At 42.3% G+C, this 22,272-nt stretch overlaps 1 protein-coding gene across 1 annotated transcript; it reads left to right on the top strand.

The window, feature by feature from the left end:
* Nucleotides 1-4,828: 4,828 nt before the first annotated feature.
* Nucleotides 4,829-21,287, top strand: c1qtnf6b (C1q and TNF related 6b). The gene is made up of 3 exons (XM_085785479.1): nucleotides 4,829-4,951; nucleotides 10,962-11,154; nucleotides 20,651-21,287. Exons 2-3 carry the CDS (start codon nucleotides 10,974-10,976, stop codon nucleotides 21,196-21,198), a joined length of 729 nt encoding a protein of 242 aa, XP_085641605.1. The 5' UTR covers nucleotides 4,829-4,951; nucleotides 10,962-10,973; the 3' UTR covers nucleotides 21,199-21,287.
* Nucleotides 21,288-22,272: the final 985 nt, after the last annotated feature.

A 22,272-nucleotide genomic window follows, 5' to 3' on the forward strand; every position in this document is an offset into this window, starting at 1 on the left:
AAAGGACAAAATCAGAGGAAAGGAGACAGAGACAAAAAATATAAGGCAATGCAAATACAAAACAACAACAAAGCACACGGGGGAAGGAGACGCATTGTACATGTACATCCGACACCTCCAAGACCAGGCAGATATCACACACTAGAAGCAAGAGCATTGTGTTTTTAGGTGGTTAAGTAACTCAATCTTGAAAGTATGTAAAGAAGATATGGAGCGAAGGGAGTTTGGCAGGTTGTTCCAGTCAAAAGGTGCTTTGAATTTAAAGGCTCTTCTCCCAATGACTCTGGATGTTCTAGGAACAATAAAGGAGGGATATTGCAATTGTCTGAGTAAGTATGACGATGAGTGTGGAACAAAGTATTGTTTAAGGGTGGTCAGGTCAGAAAAATGCATTTAAAGATAAACTGCAACCAGTGAGAGTGCATTCCCGCGTTAGGGGTAAGCCAATCCAGTGGTGGGTGCGATATGGACATTGCATGGTGAACCTGCATAAGCTGTTAAAAGTGACATACAGAGGACTTAGATTTGTATCAGAGATATTTTGATAAACAATATCAGCATAGTCTATGATTGGAAGTACTGGTTGCGTGATGATTCTTTTCATACGTTGGTTGTCTACATCAAAACACTAGGACAGAGTTTTAAGAGTCATTCACTCCAAGACGTTCAGGGATCCTGAAATGCTGGTTCCATGTAGAACGAAATGGAGAAATGATTTAAAAAAAAACTTTTGCGAATACTCATAAACTTGTCTCCGCATGGACAGGCCCTTAACGAGGCTACAACCATAGTACATGTAGGTCACCACTATGGAGAGAAATACAGGTCTTGTCAATCAATATTACATGTGTGTGTGTGTGTATGTGTGTGTGTGGGCTTGTTTTAGTACATTCATGGGGTCCTGAACTTGGGGGCCCACTATAAATGTGCGGTCCCACAGCTTTGTGGGGAACAGAAAGTTTGGACCTCACAATTGTAATGGCTGTTTTTAGCGTTACGACTTCTAGAGGTTTGTGTTCGGATCAAACATTCATTTCAGTTCAGGGCAAAGAGTCAATGAAAGATCCCAACGACAGTAAAACAGAGATGCGTGTGTGTGTCTAATGTAAACCATCTGTTTTCATCTGCTGTGGTTGGATTGACAGGTGTAGAGTTTCTGAAACCGTACACAACAAAACATGTACACATCTTTACATCTTTCCACACATGCCTTGAATTAAACACTGAATTTAACACGACTCTAAACTAAATCCTGCTTTTAATCTTTACCCTTAAGCCACATCCAGGTCTTAAAACACAGCCTCATTAACAACGATGGGCTGTATGATGGGCAACTAATGACGTGGTCTGAGCCTTTTTATTTTATTTAATGATTAGAGAGCAAATCCTGTTTCCACTAAAGACTGAAGTTGGCAGTTAGATCCAGACAGGTCTGGCCTGCGCTGCAGAAATGTATAGTTCTCAAAACCCCTATTATATTGTGTCGTTTAAAATGTATTTCGTAAATGTAGGCCCTTTATATCTACAGGGTTGATAATAGCATATATAATATGAGGGCAATTGCATCAGTATAGAGGGCAGTTTGCAGGAATCTAAGGCTGGTGATGGTTATGGGCCTCAGGGCAGCTTCTTCCACACTAATCCATAAAAGCAGCGAGAAGCAGACAAAGACAAATATCCTCTCTTCGGGTGTTTTTTTCTTTCTTTCTTTCTGTTTCTGATCTTTCCAGCTCTGTGAGGACATTTCGTCCTCTTTTACAGAAACACAAGCTGCTACCACACACAGAGGTTTCATTGTTATTCTTCATGAGTTTGCTCTATTTTGTCTTTTCACCTCTGTGGCGTCTGGCTGGCTGGTTGGTTGGTTGGTTGGCTGGCTGGTTGGCCGACTGCTCGGTGAGCTGAGCAGGCCGACAGGAAACAGAACAAGCGAGACACAGGCAGGCTATATAAAAAAAGAAAGGAGGAAAAGACCAGGTGATGGATTGCTAGACTGAAGAGCAAGGAGCGAAGGATGTGGAAGTAGGGTGAAGGGAGGGAAATTTGGAAGACGAGGTGTAAATATGCAGTAATACAAAGTAAAGTTCTGTTTAACTAAGAATAAACAGAGAGTGAATAAAAAAAGTCCTGTTGCTTCTGTTTCTGGGTTTGAAAAGACAGACGACAGAAATGCGGTTAGCTCCTGCCACAAACAACCAGTGATGTCATCCATTAGTGCATGAGGCAGACAGACGGGGGACAGAGGGAGAAGCTGTTTCCAGGCTGGATGACCCCGTCCTGCAGGAACTCTCAAGTGCAGCTGCTAACAAACTGCTCATGATGCAGTTTTAACCCATCGCAGTTGTCGACCAATGAGAGCAGGCCCCAGGCCGAAGCCACTTAAAAGCAGTGTGTGACTTTGTTCCAGACATAAGATCATAGAGGGTCTGCTGCTTATCACATGGAAACCCCCTCCCAGCTGATCTAACACTGTAATATACTGTAATTAAACTGTAATTTGATGACTCCTGCAGCACGAGTGCCTTTCATCACACCTCAGATTGTAAGAAGAGGATGTTACGATCTTTGAGGTTTTTGTTTTAGGTCAATGATGTAATTGTAACAGAGGGTCCGGGTGCACTTACTCACCCATAAAGGACGTGCAAAGCCAATTACTAAGCGGTCATTGACCTCTTGGCACAACGGTGTGCATCGTTGCCCGCTGTTGCTGCCCGCTGAATGATAAAGCAAAACAAAACATTTGTTAGTGTGGCTCTGTCTCTTTTTACTTTTTAAACGCACACTATGTAGTTGACCTGTGTCTTAAGCCACAAAACTCCACAGTTCTTCTTTCTTATGAGGGTTTATTGAAACCTTTCTTCAAGTTACAACAAAATAAAAACTGCAGCAATCAAAAAAAGGTCTCTCCATAGTCACAACTAAACCAAAGTACGCACACATCATGTTACACACTACAGTACTTGAGACCGGTCTTGGTCTCTCTTGAGACCACATTTTCAAGGTCTTGGTCTTGACTCGTTCTCAGTCGAGCTGGACTCTGGATTTTTTCTCAAGACCAGTCAAGACCACAGCAGTGAGAACTTTTTTTCTATTTGTTTGTCTAACCACCAGAAAAACTTGGTGTCACCAGTGTCAACAATGGGAGGAGACTTCAGCAGGTTCTGTGCTGTGTTCTTCTGCTCAATCCAGACTTTATTTCATTTAAATATGTTATAGATTTTATATAAAATATATATATATATATATATATAAATATTTCCTTTTAGCTGAGGAATAAAATATCAAGCCACATGATTATTATTGGTAGTGGTACTGAATACAGTAGTGGTCTTCACAGCGGTCTCGCATCGGTTTGGTCTCGGTCTTGGACTTGGTCTCGTCCCCCTCACAGTCTTAGGTCTTGATTCAGTCTCCACAAAACTATTTCATCCTCCATCGTCTTGTACTTTTTTGCAAACGCCCTTCTGGCGTCCTTCACATTCAAATGCTGTGCAATAATTCAACACATCTCTGTGAGATCTCTGAAACTTTGTTGGTCTTCATGCATCAATTTCTGATAATGCGATAAGACTTTACAGCTGTTCCTTGTGTAATGCTTTGTGTATGAGGTTTAAAGATAAAACTTTTTTTTTAAAAATCCTACTATTTTGCCAGAACGGCCTCACAGCCCAGCGCTGCTGCTCCTGAGTTTGAGTTTTTTTGTCCTGAGACCGAGTTAAAGAGAACGGAAAGATAATTATTTGATGCTACGCTGCATCGTGTGTCCGCAGAGAGTAGGAGTATTAGCAGGGAAGCGGTTAGAACTTCCTGTTTGACTAAGACCTCTCTCTGCCCTTCTCACTCTAATCTTAAAGTTATCCAAACATGCAGCTTGTTACTGTACCCCAGTGTTGTTGTTTTTTCCCCGCTCTTCTCATGCCGTCCTGGAATTTGCACATCCTCCAACCAGTGAACCCATCCTAGCTGTCGTTCTGTCAAAAAATGGTTTGCTTTCCAATTCATATACTAATTAAAACATGCATACAAGTCAGACACCGCTCTGGGCTGCTGGTTTTTACAACTCACACACCACTTACTTACAGTAATGATGATAATGTTCTCCGATCAGGCTGCTCCTCTGGGCGCTCATGACACCCAGATGTTGGAGCTACAGCTGCTGTAGAACAACCTCTTCTTCCTCAAATTTACAGATCAGATATGTGAACGAAACATTAACTTTAACAAGCAGATTTCTCTTATTCGTTTTTACACCACGACAGAGAGACACAGAGGGCAGCAAATATGACAGGTTTATGTGATTGACAGCGATATAAAAGCAACTTCCACCGTGTGATTTAAGAACTACAGTGGGAGTTTATGAGAAAATGAATGATATAATGTGGTTATTTCTGGCCCTGCAGAGTTTTTGGAAAGCATGGGACGAATGAAAAAAGGAAAAAAAAAAAAAAAAGGGTAGCTTGTTCCTCTTCCAGAATCTGAGTCATGGACACTGAGAGGTAAAAGAGAAAAAATGTGGACACAGCAGAGAGAGAGAGAGGGGAGATCGAGAGTCAGTCGACCTTAATTTGGTGTTTGGGTGTTGACAGCCGACTCTGTCACATTGCACATAGCTCTGTGTCATAAAACTTCTGGGATGAAGGTGCAGCAGTCGTCGCTCTCTTAAGTAATGATGGATGTGGAGTTTTCTTTGGAGGGGGAGAGGGTGAAGTACATGAGATGATCACAGGAGGAAAAAGGCAAGAAGGGAAGTGAGGAGAGGAGAGGGAGGGGGGGCACTGAGGGGGAGAAACTTTTGATGTAGTTGTGTGTGTAAAGACAGAGAGAGAGGGAGGGAGGGAAGGAGAGAGGGAGAGAGAGAGAGAGAGAGAGAGGTTGCTCCTCAGTTGTTCCTCCTCTCAGCCTGACACCAGCAGTCTGCTCTTCCTCCTCCGCTGTGGTGAAACTCCACCAGGTAAGAAAAGCGACCAGACACTGACACGATGTGATGTGACAACGACTTTGTCTCTGACAGCGCGCGCTCCTCTGCGTAACAATCCTGCAAGTTTTTTTTAAAAAAGAGGAGAAAAAGAAGAAGGAGAGGAGAAGGAGAAGGAGAGGAAACACCCGGCGGCGCGTTTGCGTGCTTGTAGAGACGTGCACGATTGAAGAAGTTATTCACAAGTTGCCAACGCAGCAGCAGCAGCAAATGTTTCTAGAAAGTTACCCTCCTAATATCGCCTGTGCACGCGCTCCCACGCGCCGGCTCACTGACACGTGTCTCCTCAGTGTTGTGTGTTGCATGTGGGTTTTTTTTTCTGTGTGTGTGTGAGTTTATAGTTTCCTGCAGCAGCAGCCAAACTGATGCTCCAGCTGTTGTAGACGTGGCTCCTTAAATGATTTCATTATGACTGTTGCATGAGTGTTGCGGCTGGAGGAGTTGCCCCGGCAGCCTTTGTCCAGCTCATTAGCTGATTATTCATCATGTTGTCAACATTGTTATGGTGCAAATCCTGAAAGCACCTCTGGAGGGGTTGGGTTGAGTTGGGTTGAGTTGGGTTGGGTGGGGGGTCCCCATGGTGGAGGCGTGATGATGAGGTGAAATGAGTTCATGATGTAACAGATGAATTTAATGAGGAACTGTGAGATTAGCTGATGAAATGGGTCAAATCTGTAAAAAGTTTTTCTATTGTCATGCACATTGTGTCACAGTGGTATCAAAATGTGAAGTCCATAGGCTACTTTTTATTTATTATGACATATATTTCTGCACAATATGCACATGCAAGCAGCGGGTAAGTGTTGTAAAGAAGAGTAGGCTATTTCTGATGCAGGATAGGATGGAGTGAGAAATAACACAAAACCAGCAGGTTAATTAATGCAGACTATCACATGTTGCACACCCACAAGCCCGACAAACGCTGTGTCTTAACATGTAGACTGGACAGATGTCAAATAAATCACTGTGTCAGCACGTTGTGCATTAGAAATTGTCAGGCTGCAGAAGCTCTGAGCCAAATATTTCTTGGCATATCAGCGAAGGTTATCATGCTGAAGAATTTGTTGTTTTAATTTTCAATGAGCACAGCTGGTTAATGTTAATGTAGGCCTCGTTTGAAGTTTGTTAACTTTGGTGACAGATGGATGAGAGAAACATGAACTTCACTGAAATTGAATTTCTGAAAATATCATTTTGTGAATGAGACTGAGAGTGTGGAAGAGCCATGCAGGCAGCCAGGTGAGGCTGTGCTAAAGGAGCTAAAGGCTAATCCCTATTTTTGTACTTTATCTTACTTGATCTCAAATTTGCACTGTCCTTGCACTTTCCTCCTCAATTGTATGTATGCTTGTGTATGTGATTGTGGTGTGGCGGTCAGTTGTAGAAACAGAATTGCCCTATGGGATAAATAAAGTAATCTCAACTCTCAACTCAACTCAACACAGATAACCTGTTAAAGGGATAGTTCAACATTTTGGCAAATTGGCCCATTGCCATAATCCCTATAGTCATAGCAGTAGGTTTGTTACCTTTAATTGTCGGTACAAGCTATTTTTAGAACGGCGCAGCAGAGCTGTGAGCTGCTCAGAGCTACGCTATGGAGGCTCAAGGGATCTCTTGGTTTCCCTCATCAAACTCATCAAATACACAATCCAACAACTCCAAAATTCTCTCGTGGACAAGTTGTGACCTGCACATTCACCACAATTTGAGGTAATAACAGAACGTTACGAGACAGAGTTGTTTTAGAGGTAAATTCATGCAAAACCGCTGATGCACGTTTCTGTCGGGGGCAGTTTTTCTTCAAGCAGTCTCTGCATTTGCCTCAAAAACAACTCTGTCTCGTAACATTGCATTATTATCTCATAGCGTAGTGAATGAAACATTTTTTTTGCCAAAATGTTGAACTATCCCTTTAACTTTGTGTATTTGCTAATTTGCAGTAAAAACACACTTAGTCTCATACAGATTGCAGATATGTGGCCATGACACAACATGACAGCGCTGCTGTGGTTCATCCACAGGAGAGTATGAATGTCACAGTTGACAGGTTTCCTCTGCTGGACTGACAAACTGACAATACCACCCCTATTTTTAATGAAATGATTGGTGGAGTGTGGTTGACGGTGTTGATTGGTTATTGATGAGTCAAAATGGCTACTTTTGTACATAAGTGCAGGTTTTTCTGTCCATTCAATTCTACATCCCAAATAGACCAATCACAACAGGTAGTGGAGGATGTCGTCCAGCTATCAGGATTGTATAGCTATTCTGTGTGTTGCTTTCAGGTGACATTGGATTTTCTAAAACTACAAAATCAGCAGTTTGTGCAGCAGGTTTTTATGACCCACAGCCTGGTTGTGTTTTTATTAGGCGACATCTGGTGGCTGTTGTAATTATAACAGGCCCAAAGGGGAAAAGAGCGATGATGTAATATATAAAGAGTGACGAAGTCTGCATCGGGAGGCTGATGTTGTGGTGGATAGACGGGTCAACGACACACAGGAGAGCCGAGTTTGATTCCCATGTGAAAGTAGCCGCTTATGTTTACGTTTCTCTCATCCAAGTTAGCCGCTGTGTTTTGTCTTGTAACCACGGAAACACAGACTGTTTAATGTTAAGGAGGATGTAGCCTGCTTTTTTCTCTTTTTTTAAAACCCAAACTGTCTCTTCCGTCGTTCTTTTTTTTTTTTTTTTTTTGCAACTAAACTGTTATTATGGTAGAACGTCTTGTTTATTATTGTCACAACTACAGGTCTGAGGTCCAAAAGTGACCTATTTTTTTATTTATCTATTTATTTAATGGAAACAGGCAACAACATACACAATTTATAAACTGACAATACACTGACCAAAAACAGACAAACAGAAAACATAGGACAGAACAAACCTGAAGACATAATAAAGCAGAACCAAAACAGGACAGAAAAGTTAAAAAAAACAACAACAACAACAACAACAACAACCTGTGACTTGTTGACACTACAAGTACAGTGGCATTTGGGCAGGGGTGTTTCTAGACACTCTGGAGGCCCCAAGCAAGAGGCACCTTGGGGGCCCCCCTCACCAACCGTAGCCACAAACATGTGGCAACAACTGTTAATCAATCCAAACATCCATTCAATTTGTTTTGCACAGTGTTCTGTGTACACAGCCAATGGCAACATCATGTTGTCATTGATATGGACCAATGTCAGCCATCTCAGGGGGGCCCCTTCCAGCATGCAAGGTTGTTTGAAGGCTTCAAAATCAAATTTTTTGGTTCTAAGAGCTCTTCAAAACTGCTTCAAGCTCCTCATAGTTCCAGTCTTTCAACTTTACTTTGTATTTTTGTATTTATTTTGGAGGGAAATTGAAGCCATTCTCATTGCAAATCATCCGGGGTATGCAGATCAAGTAAATGACAGAAATGATAAATCCGCACCAGTTTTTCTACCATGTTGCGGAAGTCGAGTGGAAATGTATCCTCTGACATCTGCCTGCCTGCGACAGTGATGCAGCCTCAGATCACAACTGTTATGATAATAATATTTTATGATCAGTAGTCGGGTTGAAATATTGAGGCAGAGATCTCGACATTTCATTTTCTCAAAGTCACGCTCCATTTGTCATCTGAGATCCTGTTAACTTTCATCCATCACTGTGGGGGAAAAAATAAAAAACCTCCCGGGAATCTCTCTGTTATCTCTCTCATCTTTCTCTCCCCTGTTTATTTATCTTTTTTTTTTTTGTTAGTGTAGCTCTGTTGTTTTCTTTCCCTAGATTGATTTTCACATGAGTGGGAGTCAGAGGCTTGAGAGGTGGTGGAGGAGGAGGAGGGATGACAGGAAGGAGAAAAGAGAGAGAGAGATGTGAATGAGCCAAATGAGAAAATCCTGTGCCAACTTTAACACTTTCAGACAAGTTTATATTTGCGATTGTAAAAAGTGGAGATGAAATTCAGAGACAAGAAATGGAGATGAGGCCAAAAAGCCTTTTCAAAGGGGCGACAGGTTCAGCACAGCAGCACATTTTGTCCTTGGAAATGTGTGTGGATGTTTATGTCTGTGGGAGGAATCGAATCCCAGCTGATGTTTTCAAACCCAATTCAGTCCAGGTGTGTGTACATGTGTGTGTTTGAACGTATAGAAATCCACGTGACTCCCTCGACTGTATCGTCTTCCTCTTTTCAAATCCAAAAGCTCTGGATCCCATATGAAAACTCGTCTCCTCTGGTTTTGACCTTCATACCTCAAATTTCTTCAAAGTAGAAGGAAACTTATCTCTAGTTCACCATCAGCCTGTGGTTCAGTGTGTGTGCCAGGAGTTACCGAGTGCCGATGTGTTGTAATCTACTTTTCTTTGGTTTATTAGCTTTCTTTTTCATCCCCACTCCTGTAATTAGTGATTTCCTACATATCCCACAAACCTTTCAACCACCGCCAGAGAATAAATATGAGGTACTTCTGCCTATTAAAGATGATGACAGCGGGTTAACTAGTCCCTGAACACTGGAAGATCTCCCATGATTTTGGATTTTGGTCGTGGCCCTTACTCAAACCACATCAGGGCTTGGCTGCATTGCATTCTGGTATATTGAGACAAGCTGCTGCTGTTGGAAAAAAAACAAAAAAAACTTGCATCTCTGAGAAAAAACTTCCCTGACTGACTGAAACATCCGTGAAAAATGGTGAATCTGGAAACATTTTCTGAAACCGTCCATCAACGGCCCAAAGATAACTTGAGTTTTTTTGAACCCTCAAAAATCAACGTTGTTTATAATCGGCATATCTTGACTCTTGTCCACAGGAATGTGTAAAAATAAACCAGCTTACAAAATCTGTCCATAATTGTTGGTTTTGGTTTAGTGTTTCTTTGCTTTTTTTTTTAGTGTTTACTTTCATTTCTGTTTGTTGGACGTTCTCTGGAGAAGTTACGAAACAAAAGTCTGATTGGAGAAATTATGCTGGGTATCATGGAATGATTTGTGTTGAGAGTCATGCAAATCTATAAGTGCTGAAAGACAAATGCTGTGTCTCAGTTTAGAGGCGGGATCCTTTGGAGCCTATACACGGTCTCTGGAGGCAACAGCTTCGGAGGCATCTCCAATGGTCCGCGTCAACCATTGGTAAATTGGACGGTCTGGCCTTTCTGAGCATTTCCTGATTGCGTCTGAACGCAGTCAACACCATAATGTTGAACATTTGAAAGTGGCGGCTTTTATACACTTCCAACGGCCACTCAGCTCCATCGCATCGGGTGATTAACAGTTGACCACGCCTGCAAGCAGAGGCATGGCTACAATGCAGAGCTATAGATAGCTAGCATGCTAGGTGGCAAATAGTTCCAAAGTTATAGTTAGTAATCCTGTTCAGAAACACTGGGTGAAATGGTCCTTCTATCCTGAGAGTAGTCAATACATTATGTATTCAGAAAAAGGAACGAAAATAATCCGACCTCTGTGGCAGCTGCAGGACTGACAAAACTCTGACCAATCCATGCTTTTCGCTCCAGAAAGGAAAAACCCATCAGATGCCTTCTTGTCTAGTTCAGCCTACGGCCAATCAAGCGGCCGTCTCTCTCCCCCTCTCCCTCCTCCCGCTTGCGTGACCGGAGTCTTCACCTACGTCCGTGGAAAAGCCAGTCTGGTGGATGGCAGTGTAGCTCTGGTATGCGTTGGGTGTCTTCACCTACGTCTGCGGAAGGGTAAAGGTGCGGCTTCAGAGAGAAGTCTGAGGAAAGGGGCTGGGACTTTTGACTTGTGTATTTTCAAAATGTGGCCTGCTAGAACCAGTTTTCCAGAATCTCCAACACTACCTTTAACGGCACGCAAAGAATCGTGGGATACAGGAGGCCACGAAGGAAAGGTGCAGTGTGTCCTTCAAGAACAGGCAAGAGAAGGCCCGGTTTGTCTCGCCGCATTTGGAGGAGCCTTCGAATTAGGACAACCCTTGTCACGATGCTGTGGCGTAATCGACTTTTCCCCTCTCTTTCCTTCTGCTCTCAGGTCGTGACCACCATGTTGACGGTGTGCATGAGGCTGCTTTTGCTCCTCCCCCTGGTTTGCTGTGTCCCCTCCCCCTCCAGACCTCCCTCCAGACTCTGCAGACGATGCTGCGACCACCAGGAGCCGCCACACGCCACGGGCCAGTACCAGATGCCAGAGGTCCGCACCGTCATCAACATGACCATCCTCAAAGGTATGAGAGTGAAGTAATGGACCAACATGACTGGTCTACCTTCTTCACCAGGTGTTGTCTGTCTTGTGTCTTCTTCATTCGTCTTTAAATATCTCTGATGCTGTCTTCCTGCTTCAAGCTGCACTTCCTGAATCAGATCACTGCCTTTTCTCCAGATGTCCCAGTTTCTGGTCAAGGTTACTACTTAATCAGAGGCATAATCATGTAAGTTATAATGGAACAGAGTTTCTCAAGTGTGACCGTGCAGTGATGGTGAAGTGGAACTGAGACAAAAAAAAGAAAAAAGAGAGAGACTGTGAGACAAGATGGAAATTAGACATCCACCGCTAGAAAAAGTCTGGAACTACTCAAAAGAAGCAGATTTCCAAGAATCAGTGACTTTAATGGGGTTTGACAGCATCTGTCATGGGAAGTGTAAATCAACACAGGACTTTATTTTACAAAAAAAAACACGTGGAGATATCTATCTCCACTGTTAAATGAGCATATCAGGGTTAAGGGTGGGGATTTGGGTTAACCCTTTCAGCACAACAACTTTCTGCATGGACGCAGGCCAGAAAACAAGCATGTCTCTTCACCTCCTTTAACTTGTTTGTAGAAGTCTTATAAGGGCCCGTCCACACAGAGACAAGCGTAGGAGTATCCTTGAAAGTGTTTTATTGTATTGGGGTTTCATTTACATGGAGCTGGTGCTTTAAACACTTTTTTTCTTTTTTAGAAAACATGTCCCAAAGTGAACAAATCTCAAAAAAACACCCTTGAATTTTCCTGTATAAAATACCCAGCTTTTGTGAAACAATGATCCCACCTCTCTCACCTCACCCAAAGCACTTTACAGAAACCTTTATTCATTCATACCACATTCACACCTGGTGGTGGTAAGCTACGTCTGTAGCCACAGCAGCTCTGGGGCAAACATTCATGCGCATTCACACGAGGCAACTTGGGTAAGGTGACTTGCCCAAGGACACAGGATTCAAACCGCCAACCCTCTGGTTATTGGACGACCCACTCTACCTGGGTTTTCAGTGGTTTCATGTGTGTCAAATGATGCTGTGTTTATGAAAAAGAAAAGTATTGTTTAGGAAAGGCTCAGTTTCCGTGTGGATGAGGCTTTAATGGGTCCAAATATTGTGAATTGAAGAGACTGGATCTTAATGGGTTGATTTGGGTTGAAGAAAATAAACCACAATCCAAAATAGAGCAGGAACTGGGTTGCTAGCTTGGCAAAGAAATCAACTCACAACTCTCAGAGCCTCTGGAGCCCCAACTTGTCAGTGTGGCAATTACTGCTGCTATTTACTTCGTGATAAATTGATTACTAATTACATTTTTTTTTTTTTACAATAAGCAGGAATGTGAAAGTTCCTCAGGTTGGCACCTATCTCACAGCTCTCTGTTGAAAATGCAGCTTTATCACCTTAAATAGCTCAGGTGATGTTTCACATACCAGATGTGTAGTCTCAAATGAGTTTGTGTGTCGTTACATAACCACAGACTAACAACAGCAAACCCTGAGCTTCCTTGTGCATGACTCAATCCATATGGTTGCAGTGAGTCCTGCCAGAGCCTAATCTGTATAAGCTTATTGAGGAGGCAGCGACGATGAAGGCCAACTGCAAAGATGTGTGTGTGTGTGTGTGTGTCTCTGTGATTAATTGCTCCTTAATTTGTGTTTGCATGTTAGTATTAGAACCTGAGGGAAATGGAGAGAAACAGAAAAATATGATGAGAGATTAAAAAAATACAAGAATTTGCAACTGTCCAAGAGCTGCACAGTCAGTCGCAGCTGGAGAGGGATTTGTTGCGAACATGTGTATCTAATATCAGAGGCGTAGCGGGCCAACTCCACCGGCGCGGTCCAAACGATGTGTCATCACTTTGTCGTTTTATCTGCTGGTCCTTTGATAACTGGACACGCCAAGTTTGTTCTGACCCCCAATCAACCCCCCCTCAAAAAAAAAAAAAACAGCTGAACCACGAAATCTTCTCTCCTCCCTCTCTCTCTTTACTTGTCTCTCAGGCACAAACACACACACACACACACACACACACACACACACACACACACACATAGTTTCAGGGCAATTAAGGCGCCACAGAAGAACTCATGAACTTTTCCATTGTAAGAACTTTGGGTCCAATTTTAATTTCTTGGACCAGGTTGGTGCCCGAAAAATTGTGCAGCATTTTCCACTGGGGCCACAAATTCCCTGGACGATGCCGTACTTACAAAAATAAAAATAAAAAAAAGTTCCTGCTGTTATTTGACATCCAGGTCTGATTGTTCACGGGTGGGAAGCCAGTGAGGGATCGTGTCAAACAAAAAACAACATGCTTTTATTGGCTTTTGAGTTTTTACATGATGCATCACTAGACAAGGACTTTCACTTTGTCCTTCTTCTTTTTTTTGTTGTCATTTCCTGTCAGCTCGTGAAATTGTGTGTCAAGTGTTTCTCCTCTGTGAAATGAGGCAGTGAAACAGTGTCACTGAGTTGCAGCTGTGGAGCGAGGGAGTTCCCAGCAGGCGCTTTCACCTGGCACTGAACCTGCTTATGTGGATGAAAACACACACACATTGAGACACGCAACCATGCACAAGGACACACTTAGCTATGGACAAATATAGCTGCACACACTCCATTTTCTTCTGCGTTTCAGTGACTAACTGGAAAACAATAACGCCTACTTTCAGTTTGCATGTCAAGTGTGTGCGTCTGGCTTCCCCACACACACACAAAGCCGCTGTTATCAAATTTAAACAGTGTAACCCGCAATCAATTCGTCAAGCGATCTGAATTAGGGGGGGGGGGCATCCAGCCAAATTTCTCCAAAGAACCCGCAGTCATGGACAAAGGCAAATTCTGCGCCCACACATTTTCTGCATCTGCATCTTCACAGGATTAAATTATGCTTTTTTACACTGTGTTGAAATATTCAGGACGCTCAGGGTGGCTTACGTGCGGTTAAAACGTAACATGCATATGCATCATCTCAAATGTAGCTATAGCGATGTTGCCTTTGCATCCTGTAAGACGAAAAAAAGTCACAAGATATGTTAATCAGTAGACACGCTTGAGAGATTTCTTGAGCTTAAAAGTTGTAAAAAATTTAAATTCTGATCACGATTTAGTTCTGGACCTTGCAGAACATGTCGATCCTTCAACATTAAAAGGTAAAATGTCAGCGTGTCTTATATATGTCAGTGGTTCCCAGCTGGTGTAGGCTGCAGGCGCCACTCTGAGTGGGTTGTGGGAAAGTGAGTATTGACTTTCCAGACAAGCAATTTTTATTTCTGCAGCACTGCCCCCCCCATTTCACCACATCTGTTGATTTAACAGTCTTTTCCAGTGCCTTTGTTCTCCTGTATCTGCTGCTGCTGCTCCTGCTGCAGTGCCTGTAATATTGGTTTAAATGTTGGTTTCAAGCTCTAATAGCTGCTGTGCTTTTAATTTGTTAAGCCCCAGCTAGTTGTACTTTTAATTTTGAAATTAGTATTGTCAGTATTGTGCAAATTAACAGTTGGATGGATGGATGTAAACTGAGTGGGTGTTAATTTGAGCTGATATGTGAACCTTTGTAGGTTGATATAAATATGCATATAATAGCTGATGGGGGTTATAAACTGTGATCAAAGATGTTTGCTGTTATATAATGTAAACGGCCTCCTTCACTGACTCCAGTCCTCCTCTCTGCAGAGTAAATATATGTTTACATAGACTATTTATTTATTCTTTGTCTAAATCAGAGCAGATATATCCAGAGACCTCTGCCACACAGATTGTCGCCTTTTTCCTCCCTCAGTGTTCACCTCTGGTTGCAGCCAAGTCACACGTCTGTTCACACTTATCCAATAGATATCTTTGCAATGACAGAGTTCATGAAAACAGTTTCAGTCATTTGGTGCTTTGTGTTTTTTAAAAGTGCCATTGCCAAACAACTCATTTTGTTCAGTTGTTCAACCATGTTCAAATGATCATCAGTGACCTATTAAAGAAAGTAGGCTATCTAGCATAATGACACTTTAACTGTTATAAAACCAGCCACTAGTATGTGATGTGTTTTATAATTTTCACTGTGTTGTTGTTTTGCCAGCACATTTGTATTAATAGTGCAAATACACGTATCACATCAAATGAATTAAAGAACATTTAAAACAATAATAAATGTAAGAGTTTTTGGCTCTGAATGTAACCAAAATGATAATATGACACACTGGAAGGTCTTACTAGTAAAAAAGCAACGAGTGAAGTAAATAAGGCTTTAATTGCAAGGGCAAAGAGAGCACGATTAGTTATTCATTCCTAGGTTTTTTTTTTAATGATTGGCATTCGTGTGTGAGCTCATGTTTTACAAAGGCTTTAAAGATGAACTAAGCAGGATTTTTCCTGTGGCTATGCTACATTTTTACCTTAATTAGAGCTCCGGAGTAGTTTTCATAGTTAACTACATGACTTGTGACTTGTTACGAGTGAGAACAGAGGCTCTCTGTCTTCCACCTGGCGTCTCATGGCTGAAAACCAACCTGGCAACATCAGTGTAGTACCTGGCCGCCACCTTGATGTCCCAGCTCTCGTCTCACCACAACACAAACACGCTCCGTAACCCGCATTTCTTTGTTTATGATGGTTAAGACTACACAAATATACACGTCTTAACATCTTATATGTTATATAACGTTATCCACCGCTCCATGTATAGATTTTTTGACGGCTTTGTTGTAAACACATGGCCAGGTGGAGGGTTAGCAAAACAGCGGAAAAGCAACCGGACTTGCATAGTTCCTCTTTAAAGGGCATGCTATGCAAGTCGCTTGTTTGCTCTTTTTTCATTCATGTGCATTTGTTTTCATCAAAGCCAGTGCGAGGCAATCCATGGAGCAGTGGATAACCACGTTATATATCATATGTGTTACAATGTGTATATTTGTGTAGTCTTTTCTGTCATGAACAAGAGATTACGGGGCTTGTTTGTGTCATAGTGCTGTAAAGCTGTCGGATCGGAGGCTCTGATCTTGCAATGTTGGTTTTCGGCCCAAGAGCAGCTACAGTAGGTGGAAGGCAGAGAGCCTCCATTCTCCCTGCAGCAAGACATTTAACCATTACAAATACTCTGAAGCTGTTTAATCAAGGTAAAAAAAAAAAAACTTGCATAGTTCCTCTTTAACCTGAGCCACAAGTTCAGGTATCGGAACTGGTGGTGTAGAAACATGAAGTGAAAAGGTGAAATGCTCAAATGTATTGAACATCACTGATTTAATAGTGTATGAGTTGACAGAGCTTTATTCTAGAGTAGGATCACTAGTATCGGTGCACTTGTTATTTGATTTCAGGATGAAGGATCAGCCCCATATATGGTCAGCGAGTGCAGAGGTGGCTGCTTAAGCTGCTGTTTGTGGAAACTGCTGTGACTCTCTCCTCTCTGGGCTGTGGGCACCGGTCAAAGCCAGACAGATCTCTGTGGATGTGTGGAGAGGATGATGAGCCGTGTTGTTTACTCCTTCTGGTCTTCAGGAAGTTTTGGTCATGGTTGTGAATGAAGGCTCCTTCCTGTGAGGTTTATACCCAGCCCTGCGGTGCTTAACTCGTGACCTGCCTAAAAGTCTTAGAGACGGCACAGCACCATCCTACAAAGGTTTCTTTATATCAGCAGAGCCTCAGAGACCTACGTGCATTTACATATCAGGATTTTAAAAGCTTTAAAAAACCATGTAGTTTTGAATCTCCCGAGATGATTTGAAAAGGTTTCTGCACGTCGTCCTTCAACTGGATGTGGAAATCGCAAACTGTCACCAACTTTTCATCCGACAATTTTCAATAAGCCGTGCCGCTCCTCAGTTTATTTGCCTCTGTTTATTGTCGTGGGAGTGTTTTGTCGGCTCACAGGCCCTTCAAGATTTACAGCTGCTCGGTGGTGATATGAGGATGAAGTTTAAAAACGGGGGGGCCAAAAGCAGTGTCACTTGATTTGAGAGCAAAAGAGTGTTTTTTTGTGTGCTGGGGAACAATAGCAACACTCAAAAATGTCCACTTAACCAAAGACATTTCAGTCAGCGGCGGCGACAGGAGGATATGCATAAGCTCATTAATCATTTTCAGAGCTCGTTGACAGTTTGCATATGAATTTAAAATCCAAGGGAGAAACGGTGTTGGGTTGTCGAGGAGCCACGATATATACTGTAAACAAGAGCTAGGACTACAGGTACATAAAAACATCCTGCTGACATTTCCAACATCACACACAGCACAGGTGGCTTTATCAGGTGAATGGGTTTGACAGGTGTGGTTTGTGCAAACAGGAAAGTGACAAAGACAAAAAAAAACAGAGACTCCAGGATGCTCACAGGTCACAGGTTTATGGTGACCTTATGACCTTCACACTCAGCAGATCATATGCAGTTTTGTTTTTCATCAACAGACAGTTTTCTCCACCACCTTTATGGAAGCACTTTCATCTCTTCAGTGAGGTTTCAGAGTTTTGTTGGATCAATATCCAACAGCAGTAAAACTGGTGGTGGAATCTGAGCAGCAGATCGACACTTAATCACCCTCTATAACTTTATATAGTTCTTTCCCCTTTACTCCCTATCACCATCACAATGTGTGTGTGTGTGTGCAGTCTGAGTTATAAGATATGATGTGAATCTACCCCAGAGGTACACGGTTACCCATAAAGTTGGAATCGTTTTGTTTTCAGACTCATTCCTCTGTTTTATTCATATCATAATGGTTTACTGTGGTTAATTTTCACATTGTCACAATCATTTAATGAGAAGAGGTTAAAAAAGTATTTTATTTCAACGTTGTTAGATTTGAGTTAAAGTTTTGAGTTAAAGATCCTGATTTGAGTTAAAGTTCTTATAAACATTGGACAACCTGTTTCATGGATAACAGAACTAATACAATACAACTTATTCAACATCACTCCTGTTCCTTTGTTTTATTGTTCCATCCATTCACCACAACCTCCTCCTGCTTTACGCTCCACGTCACTACACTGGCTCCTCTAAGCTGCTGCACAAACCCTTGGAGCTACCTATAGCTTGCATTTGTCCCATATTGCACCTTAAAGGAGAATTCCGGTCATTTTCCAAGTAACGCTCTACAGCTCGAGTGCGACCATAGGAAAAAGTCCGAGAAAAATATGTGCAGACCGGGCCTAGCTCTCCTGCTAGCTGTGCTACACTGCAGTTAAACAGCGAAGTAATGGGGGCAGTTCTTCTAACTGTGACTTTGGCCTCTATATATAATGCTCAAAATATCACTACACATGCTTTGCAACATCCACCAGTTCCTTACCACACAACCCTGAGTGTGCATAACTCTGTTAATATGAGAGAGCAGTGTTAACTGTGTGTTTTTATCACGTACATCTGTTTACTCTAGCTTCCTGGGTAGACCTTACTAGTCGACTGTCAACTGTTTCCATATCAACAAAGTCAAAACGTGGAAACGTGAAAAACATGGACTTAGGAGGAAAAAAATGATTTATATTCATATTTATGCTTTTTTTCCCCCATTCAAAATCACAGTTTTCCTCCTAAACTGCAGTGTAGCGCAGCTAGCAGGAGGAGAGCTAGGTCCGGTCTGCACATATTTTTCTCAGATTTTTTTCTATGGTCGCACTCGGGGACCTAGAGCTGTAGAGCGTTACTTAGACAATAACCAGAATACTCTTTAAGACTTGTGCATCTGAACTTTATATATTAATCATATGTTTTACCATCATTAACCATGTGTGCAACAGAGGGAAGTTTGACAATATTTGGCACAATCACTATATTTACATTCTTTGTTTCACTTTGATTTAGAGTGGCCATCTGTTACCACTGGAAATAACAGCTGCCTGTATGCATCTTATGTTGCCTTGATTAGCAACAGTATCCACCTGCATGGAAACATCTAGATGATACCTACATGCAGCCTCCATGTGGCATCACCTTGTTGCCCCCTCCAGCCCCGGTGATGGTCTATGGCTGCATGTGCTCACAGGCCTGAGCTCAGCATCTGTTTTACAAATGTGTTGCTGCCAAAACCACATGTGACTCCAAGAACAGCATTTTGTGATCTAAGAAAAGCTCTGGTTTAAACTTTGTGGATTAAGAAATAAATTGGTGATGATTTTCAGAGCACAGGGGACATTTCTCCTCTGTTGTACTTGGATTATATATTTTATTCTGACAAGTAGACCCGGCTGTTTTGTCTGATACCAAGTCGACAAACCAAACTTCTCTTGGTCTCTTGTATTAGGTGACTATTTGTTGTTGAATTGCCTGTAAATTGAAGCAGTATTTAAACACCTGTTTTCTTTTTTTTCAGCCAGGTGTTGATTTATTTAACTTTTTTCCATCACTTTCTTTCCTCTTTGTTTTTTTTTCATGTGTTGGCACTAAAATATTCTCCCTGCAGGCAACATGTGCAGGCAGGAATAAATAATATCGATTTTCTTGCAGTTCCAACTGGTCTTCAGTAGAGGTCAATAAAGGTCAGGGTTTAATTCAAGTTTTAATTAATTTCAGACTGTAAACCGTCGTAGATACCCTGCAAACCACAGTTTACATGTTTCCATCCTTAAATGTTTCTGTTTCAGAGAAGAAGAAGACGAACAAAAAGAAGAAGAGATCAGTTGAAATGAGCAGGGATTTAACAAAAGTCCCTCAGATTTACAAGCAGGATTTCAAATGTCTGATGTAAAAGTTTTGCAGTAATTTGTGGATTTGTTGCCACGAGAACGAGACAAAAAGCTTAATGGATTTGTGTGCATGACAGGATGGAGCCTCCGAGCTCAGATCACGTCTCGGATTTGTTGTTTTCTCTGGGCGAGCTGCACTTTGTTAAATGTTAAAGATGAGAGATGACCTCTTAATATCTGGGATATTTCCATCTCAGTTGAAAAAAACAAAAAAGAGAGCTCTCTTATCTCAGTGAGCTGAATCCATTAGTTTCCCAAAGAAAAAAACACACCAAATTTAGGATTGATTTTAAGATTTTATTGTTTGTTTTTAAGATCTTAAATGGCTTAGCCCCACCCTATTTATGTGACCTTTTAAGTTTTCAAGTTGCACCCAGAGAAACAAGATCAGCAAATACGCTTCTCCTGGGGGTCCCAAGAACAAGATGCAAAACTAGAGGTGACAGAGCTTTGGCGGTGGCAGCACCCAGGCTCTGGAACAAGCTTCCTAGACACATAAAATCTGCTGAAGATGTTGTGCAATTCAAGTCTTTGCTCAAGACCTACTTTTTCTCGCTGGCCTTCAGTGTGGGTTAATATGGGAAACTATGTTTACTATGTATACTGTGGAACTGTCTATTTGTGCTTGCGTATGGATCCGAGTCTGAATGTGTTTGATATAATGTGTCTGATATGACTTGTACAGCACTTTGGTCAACAGTGGTTGTTTTTAAACGTGCTATATAAATAAAATTGAACTTGAACTTGAACTGAAACAAGAGCTACAATGTTTCTGCTCCTCATGTCTTTCCTCTTGTGTCCTCAGGTGATAAAGGAGACAAAGGGGACAAAGGAACACCTGGAAAGCCCGGTCTGGAGGGCCCTTCAGGCTACCGAGGACCCAACGGCCCCAAAGGCAGCAAAGGTCAGGCGGGGGCCCCCGGAGACTCCTGCAAGATCCCGCACTCGTCCTTCTCGGTGGGACGGCGCAAGTCCCTGCACAGCGTGGACTACTACCAGGCCATGGTGTTCGACACGGTGTTCGTCAACCTCCACGAGCACTTCAACATGTTCAAGGGCAAGTTCTACTGCTACGTGCCGGGGATCTACTTCTTCAACGTCAACATCCACACCTGGAACTTCAAGGAGACCTACCTGCACCTGATGCACAACGACAACGAGCAGGTGATCCTGTACGCGCAGCCCAGCGAGCGCTCCATCATGCAGAGCCAGAGCGTCATGCTGAACCTGGCGCTGAACGACGAGGTGTGGGTGCGGCTCTACAAGAGGGAGCGGGAGAACGCCATCTACAGCGACGACGTGGACGTTTACATCACCTTCAACGGATACCTGGTGGCCCCGAGCTTCCAGTGAGAGAGAGAGAGATGCAAGAGCAGGGACAAGAGCGAGAGGCGGGGTTTCGGGATCGGCAGAATCTCTGGGTCAAATATTTCTTTTGTTTTGTTGCCGTGGATACTGCTGCTTCGTGCCGAGGAAGAAGAACTTAACAAGATGACATTTACAAGTTGGTGCTTTTTTTTTTTTTTTTTTTTTTTAATATCGCTCTCAGCCTGGAGAGGAACATACTGTGCCTTCTTAAATGTGGACTGCCCAAAAATATCAGTGTCAAAAGGAACAATAAAAAAAAAAAAGAAAAGGGAAAAAGAAAAGTTATCACAGCACACAATTAGGAAAAAATGTTGAATCACTTCCTTTGCACTAGAAATACATTTTTGTACAAAGCCAGACATTTTTCCCCTACTTTCTGTGCTGTGCTGGTTTTTTTCCTTCCCTCTTGGGTTTCTCAGTTCAGGGACTTTGTGTAAAAAGTGTTGTCACTTATCAGGAATCATCAGTCTGTGCAATCATTTCTATATTTGTTCTATGATGCCTCTTAACACACGGGCAGACTGCTGTCGTACGCTTCCTTTGTGCCTCTCAGAAGAACACTTTAAAGGGTCGGTTCACAACACAACACAACACTCGAAAAAAATAAAAATAAATGCTAGTGCCACTTATCTTGATGGTGTGCAGCCGTGCAGAGAGTTTTAAATTGTATTTTCTGAAGCTCAGAGATCCAGCAAACCTGATATAATGATGTTACACAATGATGCATTCAAGCTGCTGCAGGAAGTTTGACAACACTGACAAACAACAACAAGAGGCTGGTAAAGTCCACGACTCAGTTCAAATGATACTCGGTCTAACTCTGGAAGTCAAAGAGTCAGAGTTTAAAGGGATAGTTCAACAAATTGGCCCATTGCCATAATCCCTATAGTTTTAGGAGTAGGTTTGTTTCCTTTAATAATCGGTGCAAGCTATTTTTAGAACGGCAGAGCAGAGCCGCGAGCTGCTCAGAGCTACGCTACGGAGGCTAATGGGATTTCTTGGTTTCCCTCATCAAACTCATCAATCATCAATTGGATCATCAATTGGATCATCAATCCA

The sequence above is a fragment of the Trachurus japonicus genome, chromosome 1 (genome assembly GCF_045865225.1).
Source record: "Trachurus japonicus isolate A0001 chromosome 1, Traja_1.0".
NCBI lineage: Eukaryota > Metazoa > Chordata > Actinopteri > Carangiformes > Carangidae > Trachurus > Trachurus japonicus.